At 37.4% G+C, this 18,070-nt stretch overlaps 1 protein-coding gene across 1 annotated transcript in view; it reads left to right on the top strand.

Annotated features, from left to right (window-relative positions):
- Nucleotides 1-18,070, top strand: part of TRIM24 (tripartite motif containing 24) — a 62,318-nt gene that overhangs the window by 29,938 nt on the left and 14,310 nt on the right. The window contains exons 3-11 of the mRNA XM_050905758.1: nucleotides 2,736-2,883; nucleotides 5,197-5,329; nucleotides 6,635-6,751; nucleotides 7,935-8,049; nucleotides 8,747-8,893; nucleotides 11,601-11,718; nucleotides 15,130-15,395; nucleotides 16,026-16,190; nucleotides 17,758-17,937. Coding sequence (XP_050761715.1) covers nucleotides 2,736-2,883; nucleotides 5,197-5,329; nucleotides 6,635-6,751; nucleotides 7,935-8,049; nucleotides 8,747-8,893; nucleotides 11,601-11,718; nucleotides 15,130-15,395; nucleotides 16,026-16,190; nucleotides 17,758-17,937 — 1,389 coding nt within the window. The remainder of the gene's footprint in view (nucleotides 1-2,735; nucleotides 2,884-5,196; nucleotides 5,330-6,634; nucleotides 6,752-7,934; nucleotides 8,050-8,746; nucleotides 8,894-11,600; nucleotides 11,719-15,129; nucleotides 15,396-16,025; nucleotides 16,191-17,757; nucleotides 17,938-18,070) is intronic.

Consider the following 18,070-nt stretch of genomic DNA (forward strand, 5'->3'; position numbering starts at 1 on the left):
GTTCTAGCAAACTCCAAGCTATATCTGAAAACACATATTTCAAATAAGAACTGGGTAGAAGCAAATCTAGTTTCTACCTAGAAGGCATAGCTATTTTGACAGCATGAGTTATGATGTCTTTGAAAAATTTTAGAAATCTGTCTGTCTTCTACTTGGTGGCTTTGAAGAGTATAAAGTTGGAATATATATTTCTGGGACTATGAAGGAGGAGTTTCAGTTCATTTGGCAGCACCTGATTATTGGTTATTGAATCACAATCTTCATCTCATTCCAAATATAGCAGGTCAAACCTGTTGGAAAAAACCCTAAAGCATATTGAAAAAAGAAAATAGACAAAGATCTTGGAATCTAGAAGGAATTAATAACTTCAGAAATCCTTTGAACTTACTTAAATGCCCTGGCACGTAGCAAGTTTATCTGCCTAAGTTTGCTAAAGGTGACCTGGAAAGGCTGTTGTGGTTTTTTTTCCCCTGTTGTCTTTTTTTTTTTTTTTTTTTTTTTGGATCTTTATTTTGCTTCTTTGACTTAAAGAATGCCTGAAAGACTTTTTTGTTGTTGTTTTTTCCTTTGTTATTTTGTTTTCACTGTTGGGTTTTTTACACTAGAGAAACAAATATCCAGTCTCTTATTCTCCACTCTAACTTGCAAAAACACCTCTGCATATCTGGGGGCATAGCACAATCGTACCTCTCTGGCAACAAGACCGATTTTAAAACTTCTTTCTCGTCGTGCAGTAGTTCACTGCCCAGTCAGCAGCGCTGATGTAACTGATCCTTGGTCTACAATGATGTAATCAATCTGGTTCTACACCACAGTCTTGCAGAGGGTTGCATTGGCACACCTGAGGAGGAGACAACCATGAAAGGAGAAGGGAGGGAATTTCTTTCATGGGAGTTTCTGCCAGAGAAAATGTAACGTTGAAGTAACGCCTCAGTGATACTTGCTTGTTCTAAATTTTTTTTTCAAGAAGCTGTGCTGAGTCCTTAGGAACAGTTCTCCAAACCGCGCCCCGGCCCCCCGCCCCCCCCCCCCCCCCCCCCCATGTCATTGAAATTAAGAGTTAAGAGCAAATTTTCAATTTCCGGATTACAATTCACTTCCTTTAATTGTTTTACTTCCATTTTCTTGACTTTTTAATGATGTCCTGGCTTCGATATTTCTGCCTAGTCGACTAGTCGGGATAGGGCTAGAATTTTTATTGTTAAGAGAAGAGGGGAAAGAAAAAGAAAAACCAAGCAGGAGATAAAAAAATATTAAGAAGATTTTTAAAAATAAAACTTTCAGGCCTCCTTTTTGTAAAGAAACAGAAAAAGGGGCACAAGCCCACTTGTTTCTCCTTTGCAGGTCACCTTTAATGAAAAGGAACTGCTTCAAACTCCAAGTGACAACAAGAGGGGTTAACAACCCTTGCGTTGTAACTTCATTTCTCAGAAGATATTTGCTTTGAGAGGCAACATGATCCAGAAGAATAAGCACAGCATTGGGAATCTGGAACTCCTATGTTCAAATTCCAGTTCTGTCAGTAACTTGCTATGTGGCCTAAGGCAAGTTTTGTGCTAATTTTCCTCTTTTTCTTGAAGGGGAAACTGGGACATAGTTCTACATATATATTATCTATCTGCATAGGTTGTAATTTGCTTCCTCTTTAACTTAATCTATGTTTATCTTGTGTGGGTGCAGAAGTTGGATTTTTTTTTTTTTTTAACCAAACTGAAAACTAAACTAAAATCTAAAATTTTCTCCTTGTTGCTCCTGCTAGCACAATTCTATCACTGTGATCTGTAGGATATAGCAATCTTGAGACATCTTGAGGCTTTTGTTTGCAGCAGTGCTAAACGTTGATAGAAATGGATGGTAGTTACCTAAACAAGTATCTGCATAAGCATGTTCACTATTTTTACCACCAAAACCTGCTTGAAGGTATGACTACAGAGGCATTGTAAAGGAGGAGTTAAAAATGAAATAAGGTTATGAACACGTGAAGTGGTGTTGTCCATCATTCATAGTTTTCAACCTGTTGTTCAAATTGTGGATCCATAGGAATTTTTTCTTGTGTGTGTATTGACTCTGTGCAGGGAGTTTTTGGTCTGCTATCAAGTTTGTTTTCCTTAATTTTTTTTTTCTAGATCTCTTGGGTATAGTCCAAAGAGCCCCAGGAATTAACAGGTCACAGTTTGAAAGTTAGTATGCATTGGTTGCAAATCTGTTCTAGGGTAGCTATACTGATAAGCTTAACTGGAATGCTATCTTTAAGTGGTGACGCAGAGATTCTTGTGAGCAACCCTGCTGTTCAGTACTGTGTGTACTTCCTGAAGCTCTAAGCAGGTGAACAGAAACTAAAATTAAAGCTTCTGTGTGAACTGAGGGAGGCTTCTAAAATCAGAGCAGTGCTGATTGTGTTCTGTCTTTAGTAAATATTTCACAAGAGCATATTGTATGTAGTAAACATTGTATGGCTTCTAAGCATGCAGTGTCGGGCAGAAAGTAATGGTTTGACTTTTATCATGTCAGGTAAAGGTTTTAGAGTAACACTGACAAAATGACCACTTTCTTTGAAAAGTCACATTCAATTACTTTTATGCAGTTATTTATAGTGTTCCTGTACCTCAGGCAGTTTTCTGTTCTCATTTCACTGTTTTCAGAAAACTGTAAAAGTGCACTGATGATATATGAACAATAGCTTGTATGTATATTCCGTATTTATTTTAACAGCTACCTTTTCTTTCTCATGTCAGGTCTGCACAAGCTGTGAAGACAATGCAGAAGCTAATGGTTTTTGTGTGGAATGTGTAGAATGGTTGTGCAAGACCTGCATCAGAGCTCACCAGAGGGTTAAATTCACAAAGGATCATACCGTAAGACAGAAAGAGGAAGTATCTCCAGGTAACACACTTGATTTATAATTTCACAAAGAATGTGTGTCTGCATCGGAAAACTGTATTAGACCACCACACTTCTTTTTAAAGTGACAAATTTCAAAAATTGTATTCGTTAATCCTAGTAAATGTAAAAGGACAGTTTCATTATGATATAACCCTTTGGTGCATATGAATTAGTGGAACCATGTTATTTTTCTGGTTGGTAATGGATATGTTTTAATAGTTTCCTGCCTCCCAGTCACTTATTTCAATTTCATTGCTGAAGGCTGCAACCATTTGAATGAATTCTGGTGTTTCCTTGGCTGCTCTCCATCTAAGTGGATCTCTTAAATGATCCAGCCAACAAAAGAGAAAACTTTATTTTAAGCATCAGATGCATTAGAACGTAGCTACTGAAAAGGGAGACTTTGTCATGGCTGGGGATATGACAGCCATTTTCCTGTCAGATATGCTGCATAGTGGTGAGAAACCCTACAGATTGGTATTTAATATGATTTCTACGCGAAGTGTTTTAAACCAATAAATACACATAGATTTTATCTTTCACCTGGAATGACTGCAAATTATTGTCTAGACTTTAGAGATCAACTGCAGAAAATGCTTCTTTATGCATTTGGCTCCTCTAGTTTTTCTAGAGGTCTACCAAATGGTTTTTATGAACTTTATTGTTGTATACCGCAGCAAAAGGAGCGGTAATAGATTATATTTTTTCAGCACTCTGATAATAAAGCATGCTCTGTTAGCAATAAAGCGTGCCAGAATTCACGTTTTAGCTAAGTATATTTTAAGTTTGAAATGTTTTGCCTTGGAAGTTAAAGGGAAGTATGTTATGAATTGGGGTGTTTTTCCTCAGTAGGTTCTATGACAATTCAGGTTGGAAGGGACCTCAGGAGATCATCTAGTTGAGCCTCCTGCTTAAAGCAGTCAGCTGTGAGGTCAGATCAAGTTGCTCAGGGCTTTATCCATTTGGGCCTTGAGAACCGACAAGGATGGACGTGGTGTACAGTACAGCCTCTCTGAGAAATCTTGACTATTCTCATGGTAAAAAAGGTTGTACTTTTATTCATTGAGGACCTCTTTCGTTTCAGTTTATGCCCATTATGTCTTGTCTTTTAGTGACATTGTAGGACAATTATAAACATAAAAGGATGCTGACGTTCTACCACTTCTAAGTAGTCCATTGGACTTGCATGATTTATCTTGTAAATATATTAATTATTTTTATAAATTATTATAAATATATGTATTATATATTTATTTTCATTCCACCATATCTAGTCCTGTGAATTTTATATATAATATGGGATTTCACTTCTGTAATCTTTATTTCTCAAAGGATAGCTTCCAGTATGATACTTTGGAGATATACACTATATTCTGTATCCCACTTTCAGATGTGGTTAATCAAAAGTGAGTACTGAGTGTACTTTCAGGAGAGGGCAAAAGCAGTGTCTGACGGTGACACTGAACATGACTTGGTGGTAGGAATGCCCTCTCTGCATTCAGACCTCCTCCGAGTCTGCTGGTCAGTTTCAAAGAATTTTGACTGAAGGATACAGATCTGAAAATAACTTCTTCCAGGTTTCATGAAAGTAAGTAAATGAATGGGTATGGAAAAGAGGCATTATTGATCTGCAGTGAAGGATGGGCTGCAGTGTGAAGCCAGTTTTCATTACAGGCCATATCATACTCATGAACTCGGTGTCCAACGTAACTCAGTTGGACAGTTAAATTGTTTAAAGAACAGATTTAGTTTCTATCATCTAGTGGTGTTTACTATGCTTCTTGGTATTTGCTCACTAGAAACTGAAGTGTGAGACCTCTCACCCATTTAGAATGGGGTCCTGAAGGGACATTAGTAACTTTTGGTTATTATATTCTGTATGTTTTACACTTTTGAATGTCTGTGTCTTGATATCCTCAAACCCCCTTTCACCCATTTGACTGAGAAAGAAGACAGAGCAACAAATTAAGTCAGCAGTCTCCTCATTTCTGTTTAAGAAAGGAATTTGCTGGTTGAGCAGTGTCTTTTGCAACTGCAACAGTACTGGCTACTCCTTTTGTAAGTAGTTTTGTGGGGCCATAATAAGTTATGGTAAAATAGGCTCTAGACATTTTCCATGAGAGAGGGTGTTAGCTCCATGCTTGATCAAGAGAGAGACATTGCAGTTTGAGCTTACAGCTGTTACTTTCTTGATTAGGTGGCCTGATACACACTTCTAGCATCTAGGTGAGGAATATGGTAAGGAAAAAACAGGAGAATGCAAATATTTAATAATTTCAGGAGGCTGGACTGACATTTTCCTTTATTCAACAGAGGCGGTTGGTGTGACCAGTCAGCGACCTGTGTTTTGCCCTTACCATAAAAAGGAGCAGTTGAAGTTGTATTGTGAAACCTGTGACAAGTTGACCTGCCGAGACTGTCAGTTACTAGAACACAAAGAGCACAGGTATCGAAAAAAAGTGTATGTTTTATGCAACTCACTTTTGGGAAGATAGCTTGAAGTTGATTGTAGCTCTAGCTGTATGGAATACAGTCAGGTGAAAAAAGTGCAAAATAAAATTTTCTGCTCAGAAATGAAGCCCACAAATAAACAGAGATTGTATCCAAAAGAGTGTGGCTGATGAGTGTGTGATAGTTTAGAATAAAACCTAATTCTTCCAGTTGTTAATCTGGTGACTTAAGCACAAGACCTTTCTTTACTGTCAAGTTATTTGGATAGAATTTGTTGCTATGCAGCTCTTCAGAGAGTCCTTAGAAAGCACAGGGGCTGTGTTATGCAACTGTGCACTTATGCGTAATTTCTCCATTTGTCCTTCAACAAGATGATTATATAATGGAACATTACCAAAGAATTTCAGAATGGAGCAAATGGGGATTTTTTCTGTGAAGAACCCTTTTAAAGGAAGAGCAAACCTGAAGTTTGGCTATACTGTACTTTGACAACACTATTTATAGCACTCAAATCTTTGCGTTGCTGTTCTTTGGTCATCTCTTACTGGCCATAGAAGCTGAAAAGCAGGATTATATACAACTTCTGAGTACAAGACTATAATCGTGCTGGCGAACGCATACAGTAGTGGTCTGGGACAGGTTTATTCTTAGGCTGAATATTAATATGCTCGCTATACCTGATGCAACCACCCAAAGAACTTGCTTGCCTGACCAGGTGAACATCAGTAGGTGGAGAAGTGTTGGCCACTGTTGCTCCTTGGAACAGGCTAAACCTTGCTCTTGCAGAGTTGCAGTCTTCCTCTTCAATACTCCTTTTCTTAGGATTTATATTCCTTTCAGAATGTGCCACCTCTTTTTTTCCTCAAATTGTTGATGATTTCAGTTCCTTGATTTAAAATGTTGCTGACTTCTACTGACTCAGCGATCTCTCTTCTTTCTTCTGTTTCTACATTGTTATCTTGCATGAAGTAATAGCTTACATGCACTTTCACTTACAAAGTGATGACGACAGCACAACATTAATTTTCCTTTTGCTAAAATAGGGCTATGGTCACACAATATCCCTTCATATTTATGAAAATCATAAATTTTCAAAAAAATTACAGGAAATATACTACGAATTCAAATATGCTATAAATAAAATATATCAGCATTTGCTGACATATGCTTCCGTGATGACAGTTAAATTTTGGACTTGAGCAGCATCTTTATTCAATTAAGTCTTTTGTAAGACACTCTGCTTTTTAGCAAGTATATCACACCTTTTGCATGTGTAAATACTCACTGTTTTTTACTACAGGTACCAGTTTATAGAAGAAGCTTTTCAGAACCAGAAAGTGATCATTGAGACACTAATCACCAAATTGATGGAGAAGACTAAGTACATAAAATATACAGGGAAGCAGATCCAAAACAGGTATGTATCAGATTTTGAGGTCAAAACTAACACAGAGGGCAACTTCATATACGCTGTGATTTCTTGAAATGTTTAGATTACTGCATTTTGTACCTCTCTCCTTTTATCCTTCCAGAAAGAGAAATTCTAAAATCTTCAATTTGCCGTAGTGACTGTTGCCTGTTTAATGTGCTTGTTTGTGTTAGGTAACTCTTCTGCTCAGCCTGTGGACTTAATGGGCAGCAATAGCTTGGGTGCAGCAAAACAACTTCTGCAATAAAGAATGTAGAAGGCAGTCTTATATTCTTCCCCACCATCAGCACACTTATTGTCTTAGTGTAGATCCCTCTTAGAAAGTGAAAGGTTATGATTCATGTTTTCATAATGCTTATGACACATATTTGAAGATTTATGTAATACTTCTATGCTTGGGGCTTTATTCATTCGGTACTACAAACCTAGGAGAAAAATAAATCTGTAAAATGCGTGCTGCAGTAGGCCTTTGTAACTGCTCCTTCAGCAGAGTTCAAAGGCAAGTACCCAGGACGATTCAACCCAGTATGGGATGCTGAGCGCATCTTGAACTCTTCCTCTCTCTTTGCCTGTCTTTGAGGGTGGTGGACATGGAAAAAACCAGCAAACACCCTTCTCTTCTTTTGCTGCATCTAAGTGGTTATTCTCCCTTGCATCTTAGCAGTAGTGGTTTTCACAGTATAAGATTATGCTTTGCTGTTACGAGTTTGAGCACTATTGTTGAAATAGCTAAATTAGAACATCTATTTATTGTTTTTGTTTCTGGAGTGTCATTCTGCCTTAGATGGAAATCAGACTTAAACGGTTTTGATTGCCATGGACTGTTCCAGAAATGTGCCGGACAATTAAAAATCAAGAACTTCAATGACAATGAGCATTTAATTTTTATCAGTGGCAGATGTCAGTAATTTTACAGACTTACAGCATTAGAATTTGCCACCAGTTAATTAATTTCATCACAGGTCACTGTTACTTGCTTTTTCTATTTCTCCCAGTAATTTTCCTGACTATAAGTATCTGATGGTATATGTATTAATTGGTGCATATGACCAAGAAATATTGTAGTCTCAGAAGCAGAGTAGAGGATTGGTTGTGGGTTTTTTTTTTAATACTGTTTGGTGAGTGGGTTTGTGAGCTAAAGAACATTATCTTCTGTACTGTCTACTTACAGAATTCTTGAAGTGAATCAGAATCAAAAGCAGGTGGAACAGGATATTAAAGTTGCCATATTTACGCTGATGGTAGAAATAAATAAAAAGGGAAAAGCTCTGCTGCATCAGTTGGAGGTAATTTCATTTCTATCATAAGAAACAAAAATGCCAGTCTTAATATTTTTTTTGCGTGGATTCACATTAAAATAAAATCAATTTCTAGCATTAGCCACCTGTACATGTCCTTTTGCAATTCCAAAGTGGAGAGATGTCCCACACAAGCAATTTGAGCAAGTAGGTTTTTGGTGGGGGAGGGGAGGAGGGTTTGGGGTTTGGGGGGTGGTTGTTTTGTTTGTAATTATTATCTGTGTTCCCTGCTTTGTGAATCAGGGCTGCCTCTGAGCCCAGTTTCTTTCTCCACGATTTTGCAAGTCATAATTCTATGCGTCATGCTTGAAAAGTGTTTCCATCAGAATTTTTCATAAATTCAGCAATCCAATAGCAAATCAAAGGAGAGAATTGTCTAGAATGGATAGCTGGAAGACTTTTACCTCCAATTGTGTTTTAAAAAGTGTGTGTGTGTGTAGAGAGGCACATATATATATGTATGAAAATGTGTCATAAGAGAAAATGGGAATCTGCACAGGAAGTCCTGATATCTTGAATAAATGTATACTGACTTTTCTGTTTGATAGCTGCAGTCAGGGGGCAGGAGTGCTTTTTAAGAAGAGCTAAGTGAAACCACTTGATCACTGTGAATTACAAATATGAAAGCTAATGCCTGTTACCTGTAAATTGAACCCTTTGACTGGAACTGCTTTTCTACTTGCAGACTCTGGCAAAAGAGCATCGGATGAAACTTCTGCAGCAACAACAGGAAGTGGCAGGTCTCTCTAAACAGCTGGAACACGTCATGAATTTTTCCAAATGGGCAGTTTCCAGTGGGAGCAGCACAGCACTACTGTACAGCAAACGCTTGGTAAGGTTAGGAAGATAGCTCTCTCCATTTACTTAGAGACTATGGTTAAGGCAGATACGCACACACACGCTTGTCAGTAACACTAGGGAATTAAGACTTTTTAATGACTTTCTACTAATTTTTCATGGCTTTCTCTCAAACGTAAATACAGAATGTTTCTAATAATTTAGGTCTCTGGTCATGATTCTCTCCTGTTACACTACCATAGAATTGTTTTAGATCTGCAGAAGTAGGGACAACTCCTTTTCTCTAGAGTTGAAAACCATGAAGCCATGAAACACTGGGAAAAATGTTACGTGTCCTACATCATCATTGAGGTTCTTTTCAGTACTTGTTACGGCTTCTGAGTTCAGAGAAAGATGGTATTTATGTATTGTAGAGTCTGATACCCAGCATTTTAATGTAAAAATTAACGTATTGCTTTGTTCTGTCAGACTCATCTTCCACTAAAGGTCTTCAAAAATTGACAAAAATGAAGCTGAGGCTTTTGCTTGTCCATGCAGACAGTTACGAAGCTAAATATTTCAATGCTATACTGACACTTAAGATCTGAGTGCATGTGGTCTCACTAAGCTGACTGCTCATGATGAACAGAAATCCTAAAAGACTTGAAATAAAAAACAAAAAGCTGACCATGATTTGTCCAGAGGTTACTAGATTGTACTAGCCTGATGACAGAAATATGTGGCAATGTTGAGGAAAGATGCTAGATCCTTTTTCGTCCAATTCCTATGACTGGATCACAAAGTTTTTTCTTTATTTTCTCATTGCTTAGTTGAGAACCCACTGGGGGGTTTTGTGGGGTTGTTTTTGTTTGTTTGTTTTTGGGGTTGCATTTTGGTGGTGGTTTTTTCTTTTTTTTTTTTTTTTTGATACCCATTAAAGTGCTGCAGGCTATGGCAGATAGTGGAATATTATTTGGTTTTATCAACTTCAAGTAGTTAAATTCATTTGGGCTGCCTTATACTGCCTCAGCAAGTCATATTTTTTTATTTGAAAAGGGAAAGATGACATCAAACTGAGTCCTGTTGTTTATAATTGCTTAGTGTTGCCACAAAGACTTCTGCTATGTGAGTAAGAAAACAAGTTATGTTGCAGGCGTCTTATAGACATTATGCAGTTGAAGAGAAAGACCATCTAGCCCTTAAAGCCTCAGCAAATGAGGAATATTTTTCAAAAGAATAGATAAGCTTTAGGCTCCTGATTTTTTGCTGAAAGTTGGTGTTATTTGGGAGTTGAGTAACTAACCTCTCTGTGGACATCTGGAAAATCTGTTCCTGAACAGTGACGCATAGATCAGCATGTGAGACTTCTGCTCCGGCATATCCAACCACTTGAAACTAGGAGGGAGGAATGCCCAGCAGACTTAAATGCAGAGTTACAGCTAGGAGGCAAGGTCTGTACTTCAGGGAAATAACACGATGAACAGTTTGCAGGAAGACATCGGTTTCCCAGCCTAGTCCTCTAGCACGAACAAAACACTGGTAGCTACCACTATGGCTGACAGGAGGTAACTAGTCTAATCATGAGTTTATCTACAATATATGTGTGTGCACAATAGGAGGAATATACAGAGCAAACTATGACAAGAACTGTGTGCATCCAGTATTGGTGAGAGGACAAAAGACTAGAATTTCTGTAGTGTAGTATACTTGATTCTGGTAGTGTACACAGAAATCCTGGGAAATATATATTCAAAATAGTAGTGCACTTAAAATTTTCCATGGTCATTAAAAAAACTTAAGTCTTGCTAAATGTTTTTTGTATTTGGTCTAAAACTGACCTGCCTAAAATTGAAAGAAAAAACTTGTAAACAGGAGGCTCTTGTAAAATTCCTGTGTAAAAGATAACTAGTATCATTTTAAACAGGTAGAGTGATTTTCCCAAGTATGTCTCTTGAACTTTTCCAGGAAATAATCTATTATTCAAGAAAAATAAGTGTTGAACTATTAAGTGTTTTCTGTATCTGCTGTGTGTTATTCTAAAATTAGTGCCTGTGTTAGATATTTCTAGTGAAACAAGTATAAGAAAATATTTTCTTTCTAGGAACTAGATAAATACTAAGCATTTGATAGAGTATTCTGCTTGTGTAATGTAATCATAGTTCAGTCTTTTGGAACCAAGGAGTTGGAAGAGTCTGAAAATATCAGTGAATCCGAGAGTTTTCAAAGACAAAGTTTATAAAATCTGTTCTTTGGCTCTCTGAAGAAAACTTAAATTTATTATAAAGGAAAACTCCCTGTGATGATACTTGTTGCCAAAAGGATGGGATACTTTTCTTTGAAAGAAAAATGAATGGTCTAACATAGGTTTGGGGGAAAAAAAAAACCAATAATGGTTATGTGAATCTGTACTTCACTTGCGAGTAGTTCAAGTCATTGAATGATGACCAAGTTTGTGGAAGGATATGTATTTCTACAGGGGAGAAGAATTAATTTTTTTTAGGCTGTAGTTGATTGCTTTTTAAAACTACTGTAGGAATAAGGGAAAGATGTTAAGAATACCTCTTTTATTTGTAGCTTGCGCAAATGTCTCTTTCACCTCAGTTCTCTAGGGGCTTGTTCAGGGGTTTTTTGTTGTTGTTTGGGGGAGGGGTTGGGTTTTTTTTGTTGTGGTGTTTTTGTTTTTGTTTTTAAGACTTTTTATGCTGTTCGGATACATGGCTCTGTCCTCAGAGAAGAAAAATCTTGTTTTGTTCCTGTTCTAGATTACATATCGACTACGGTATCTTCTCCGAGCAAGGTGTGATGCTTCACCAGTGACTAACAATACCATCCAGTTTCACTGTGATCCTAGCTTCTGGGCTCAAAATATTTTCAATCTAGGTATGATAAAGTTTTATTAGCCCTTTGGCATCTTGATCCTATTTTGAAAGCAGCTTTCTTTTTGTGAAGATAAATAGCGTCTGCACTATTCATTTCTTGGTTTACTTTGTTAGATTTATTTCCTTACCTGTAGAAGACATTTAAAGTGCATTGTATGGGAAAAAGTATTATTTATGAATACTTATGATAAAGTATTAACAAAGTTACCTTGCTTGAATGGTACACGTGATGGTGAAAATAGCAGCTTTCAGTTTCCTGGGCAATACACATGCCTTCTGGCTTCTGAAACAAGGAACACAATCTATAACCCTACTTCACATCATAAGAAAGGATTCCAGAAGTCAGTCTCATTCTGCATATTCCAGCCCTTTCTTCTACTTCAATCCCATCTTCCTAAGCTGAAACCCATAGCAGCAGCATAGTACGTTCAAGAACCCCCACTTGCTCCTTTGTTGTGCTGAACAATAAGCCTTGGAGAACTGAGATGAAGAGAAGGGGACAATGCCAAAGAAAAACAGAAGAACAGGGAAAGGAATGCTACTTTTTGACAGTTGCCTGGCTTTTAGATTGTCTTTCCTGAAGTTGTGGAGTGGAATTCGGGAGAAAGCATGTTTTTAACAGAGCTGCAAATGTACTTCATTTTTACTATCCTAATAGATTTTGATCTAGTCTCCAAACTGTTCTTTACATTTTTTCTTACAGCTCTAAGTTGCTAGGGTTTTATGATGCTGGTGAATCCCAGAACCTGGAAGCTTTGCAGGTAGCCTGCTTGTGTGATTGCCTGAAAGTCTGAGTTTAATGGAGATAAGCATCCTAGGAACTCATCAGCTTAGGAGAAGGAATTAAAGCTTAGAGGTCTTTTTAGGATTTTGACTGCTGTTATGCTTCCTTTCTCTCTCCACTGTTAGCTTGATGGGCATTTTTGTTTTTCTGTCATGTGCAGAATGCTTTGCGAGAAACCTGTGGGACCTTTTCTGCCTTTCATCAGAAAGTGCAGTCAGCTCTACAAATGTACAGAGAGGTACAAATGTATGTTTCTCTACAAAGGCAGAGAAAGAAAGTGTTATGGCAGTGCTTTAAGGCAAACAAGCTCCTTTCCCCACACACCAGGACATTGGGTGGTAGCAGGGAAATTCTCCAAGTTCCTTCTTTGTAAATAATTTTCTTTGGGAAAGGAATCGAAAGTGAATCTCTTCTTTCCAGAAAAGAACTGTCAAGCTGTGCGGTGATAACTGTGAACTGCTGCTAAACTGAGGTGATGCTTGTCAAGAGGGGGCTTTTTCTTGCGTTTGGTTTTGGGGCTCTTTTTTTTTTTTATTTGTTTGTTTGTTTGTTTAATGAGCTGCTGAAATATGTTCCCTTAAATTCTGAAAAGTGCTACAATAGAAATGGCACCTGTATAAATCAATATAGGAGTTCTTGTAACAGTTTATCTATTTAAGTGATAGATAAAACCAGATCACGTTTAGCTATCTGGTTTCAGAAATCACAACCTTTAGGCTGTTACGTTTATGATCAGACATGTTCAATTTCTGTAGATAAACCAGATTTAAGAACCACTGAAGGAAAAATAAAATAAAGTCTGAGTAAAGAAGTTACTTTGGGAATGGATTGAATTCTAGTCAGGCTGCATGTTGCTGACAGTGTGATAGCATCTGTACACTAATAGGATAGCTCGCTTACAGATTTAAGAATGTATTTAAGAAAAAAAATACATTTAAAGTGTTTTAATTCCATAAATTGTATGATAACCCGTGGTTTTCTAGAATAATGGAAGGGAATCATTCTCTGTAGTACCTTTGGGTAAGCAGCTATACCACAGATGTTAAGTCTGGAAAGACTTTTGAAGACGTAATTAGACTTGGAGAGAACAAAATAAAAGTGTGGTATGGATTTGACAGTTGATTGTAGTACACTCAGTACCATTCTTTGTCAAGGTAATTCCTTTTCTAGAGAAAGAAAATAAAACATCTGTTTTGACTGTTGTGAAATATTTCATACAGCTGTATATGGGAAACAATATTATTCATTTGCATTTTTCTCTGCTCACTTTATGGGAAACATTGACTAGCCCTGTTACAGGCTTAATAAAGAGTATTAGGCAATAGGTTGGTAGTTTTTTTCCATGTTGTTTAGCATATTTAATATTTTTGTTAATGACTGACATGGTAGAATCATAATTAAAATGTATGCAACAGCAAAATTAACAAGTGTCAATATGAAAGTAGTATTGTTAATGTTAGCTTTCTGCCCTGCTCTGCACTACAGTATGTTTGCTGGCGTAGACTCTCTCTGTGCCTATGTCTAGATAGGGGACTAGAATGATGCTACTTGCGTAGCTTCTCAGCTCTTGGGATGAAAAAGAGGAATATAAAATGCAAAAAGTTTCCTCCTCCTTCAGATAACCTACCCCAAAACGAGCCAGGCCAGACTGCACAGGATCCACAGAGACTGATGGATATGAGGAGAGAAGTGGCAGAGGGTAATTTCAAGTTCTGCTGTAACAGGGATTGTTAAACTGTCATGTGGTATACCCACCTCATGAGGTGAACTCTCCTGGGAAGCAGCCCTAAATCTGCGGGAGAGAAGGGAGTATGAGGTGTCTATCTGCCACTTGCGTTGAAAAGCTGTTGTGCAACCTTCCACAGATCATTGGAATTTTTTAACTCTCGGTCTTGGACCATAACTTTCCCTACTTCACTCTGTTTTAAACAAAGAAAGCATCTTTGTCTTTTCCTGTACAAACAGTGTGCTATTCCCTTGAATCAAATCAAACTCTGTTCTAGTTGGAATTCATGTTTCTTGGATGAGGCAGCCAGAATTTTACATGAGAGTTTCATGTAATCACACTATATATGTCTTCAGATAAAATCTCTCACCTAGCATTAATCTCTAAAGGTTACCTGTCTAGTCAAATTTCCTTCTAAGTCAGTGGAGAGAGAGAAAACATCTCCTGGAGGTGCCCATGACATCCTAGAATTGGTGGTGTGTAGCAACCGAGAGTATCATTTGAGTATTCGATGATATTGACTCAGAGACCAGAAAGGATCACAATACCTTTAAATTTTCATGATACAGTTAAATCTGTATCATATTATCAGATGATTGGATCAGGATACTCTTTCCCACTGAAACTTTGCTCCCTTGCTCTTCTGGAGAGGCCAGGACACCTTCCTAGGAGAATCCACCATATAGAGGAGGCTGCAGCACAAGACAGTTTGCTATAAAATGCAACCATTTTTTTTCAGGGAAACAAACAAAATAAATGGAGTCCTCTATCTTGTTTATCCATTCTTTACATTACAATAATGAACAATTACCTCATGGTATAAAAGGAACTAATTGTCAAAAATAGCATTTCTGCTAACTGCAGTATTTTGGTATTAATTTTATTTATTTTGTTTAAACTAGGTTCTTTGGTAATCGAAGATAAAGAAACCCCACCACATATGCCGAAGAGCCCTGTGATGGAAACAAACTTACAGCCACCAGGCAGCTTACCTTCAAACCAGCTGTCTAAATTCCCAACACAGATAAGCTTAGCTCAGCTCCGACTCCAGCACATGCAGCAACAGGTCATGGCTCAGAGACAGCAAGCTCAACGCAGAGCAGGTCCAGTAGGTTTACCAAATCCAAGAATGCCAGGCGCCATGCAGCAACCTCCTGCTTCTCAGCAAGTAAGTTATGACTATTTCCAGAGAAGATTCTCTTTTTTCCATGGCACTGAAGGAGAAAGTAAAGAAAGATAAGAAAAAAGAAAGAAATTAAGCCTGGATACATAACTTCACATAGCTTCATCTTTAGCACGTGGCTCTGTAAATGGGTTAGGGAACATTTTCTTTACTGAGAATTGAATGGGCCTTTTAAAGTTGTCTGGCAAAATGCGTGGTAGCACTCTGCTTATTTTTATTCGTTAAAAAAATCATATGGTATCCAACCATATATGGTGCTGAGCTACATATTTTGTATTTTTGTCAAATGATTAAAAAGTAAATCTGTCATTAATTTTTTTCCAAGGCTTTTTTTGCATAAAACTCTGTGATTCTCCCATATAACTTTCAAATACTCTCACTGGCTCTGCATTTATTATATCACAATAATTTAAAACCGTCTACTAGGTTTTGTTTTTTAACATTGAAAATCAATGTGTTGTGTGATCGTTCAGATAAATGGTGTGGTGCTATTTGTTTGCATCTAATTTGTTAAGAGTTTCAGAAGTTTAAAAGGGCTACTTGGTAAAAATTTATGGAACATTGAATAGATATCAGCTAACTTGCAGAATTGTTTGTTTGTTTGTTTTCATGCAGGCACCTCCACGCTTGATTCATTTTCAGAATCATAGCCCCAAGTCCAATGGTTCAGCTCTTCCTGCACAACAGATGAGATTTCCCCAAAATCAGAACCTACCAAGGCAAGCAATAAAGCCCAACCCATTGCAAATGGCATTCTTGGCACAGCAAGCTATAAAACAGGTAGAGCTTCTTTCCCTTTTCACTCGCCATGTAGAAATAAAACATCAAATGTGCTTTGTATCATCTTACTTTTATATTATGTTTCTAGAGTGCTTTTCAATCAGAACAGAGACTGCATTTTTCTTGATGACAAGATACCCACAGTTTTCTTAATGAGATAACTGTCAAGTTTCTTTCATTTTGACAGTTCTAAGCAGCTGAAGCTGAAGTGAGCCACTGTATGTGCTATGTAGGTGTTTCACTCTCTTGTTTGCTATTACTGTGATTTCTGGCCACTTAAGCAAAACTTAACGTGGCCATGGTCTGCACACTACGATCAGTGAATAGACAAAATAGAAAATCCCACTATTTAGCTTGATGTTAGTGGCTTCACTAGGAACCACGTAAAAGCTTGACTAAAAAGCTATAGCTGCCACCATTCTCCAGAGTATGCCACATCTGAACTTCTACAGATGAGGAGAGAAAAGAAAGTCCACAATTGTGGGACCTCTGCTGAGTAAGACTGATCAATACCCAGCTAATCAGCAGTTGAACTGGGGCAGAAGCAAACATGTCATATGTTTTCTGGATGTTCAGGAAGGCAAATCTTCATTGAAAAGCGTATTAACACATGAGTTGTTAGGTATGTGGAAGGAAAGAGAAAATCATGTCACTAGAGGTAAGCAGGGAAGGATCAAATTAATCTGATCTGTGACCTGAGAAGTGGAGTAATATCATTGATGTTTGCAATGTTTATGATGTCAGAGAACTAATTCCAACTAAATTGAAGCAAGCTGTACAATATCTAAGAGAACCTGTAGTAACAAAAACTAAGTCACTTCTATTCTGTGCCTCTGAAAAGAAGACTGGCCTGTCTGCAAGCCTTTCTTTCGAGTATTTTCATTATCTAGTAACATCTTTCTGAAACTAGAAACCAGTAAATAGAATAACTGACTAAAAAGGATATGAGCAGGGTCAAATTTTGCCTACAGTTGCCATGAAATTCCATTAAAGTAATTGAAAATTGCATATGTCTAAACAAGAAATTTAGTCTGACTTGACTGTGCACTTCATATCATGGTGTTAAACGTATATGTGGGTGGAGATCCAGTCAGCATTTCAAATTCTTAATCACTTTAAGCTGTTAACGGAAGCACAACATCAAATACTTGATGACGTCCAAGTGACACTATAGCTATTTACTTAATAAAGCACTGGAGCAGTTGTGCATTCAGCCTATTATCTGTAATGCTTTTATTTCACTAAAACTGTTACATTTCTACCACAACACTGTCAATGCAGCATGAAATATTAATAGCTACTTAACATAGATATATAGCTTTGAATTTAAGAATACACATTCATTTCTTCTGCTCATAGTTTTCAACTACTTGTCATATTCCCTTGTCTTGTAAGATTGGTTCTTGAAATTAGATAACTTCAGATTAAATCAGGATTTTCTGTTTGAATTCAGCTTCCTGAACTAAGCTGCTTGTTTAACTGCTGAGTTAGAACCAGTATATGCAGTAGATGTGATCTGTTGGAAAAAAATAATGCTGAGTTGTGGATTATCGTCTTTTCTTTTTAGTGGCAGATCGGTAGTGGACAAACTTCAACTGCCCTTTCAACTGCAAGCAGCACAACATCTACTCCATCCAGCCCCACAGTCACTAGTGCTGTAGGATGTGACGGGAAGACATATGGTCCCCCTGTGATAGATTTGAGTTCTCCAGTGGGTAGCTCCTACAATCTACCATCACTTCCTGATGTAAGTGTAACATAACAGCAATGTTTTATGGATTCTATTTTGAAGTAAGTCTTAATGTTTGTGAGAAGTAGAAACCTTTTAGACTGAAATTCTTGCTCTGTTTGTCAAAATGAGACAGTTCCAGAAAACAACA

This window comes from Gymnogyps californianus, chromosome 1 (assembly GCF_018139145.2).
Source record: "Gymnogyps californianus isolate 813 chromosome 1, ASM1813914v2, whole genome shotgun sequence".
NCBI lineage: Eukaryota > Metazoa > Chordata > Aves > Accipitriformes > Cathartidae > Gymnogyps > Gymnogyps californianus.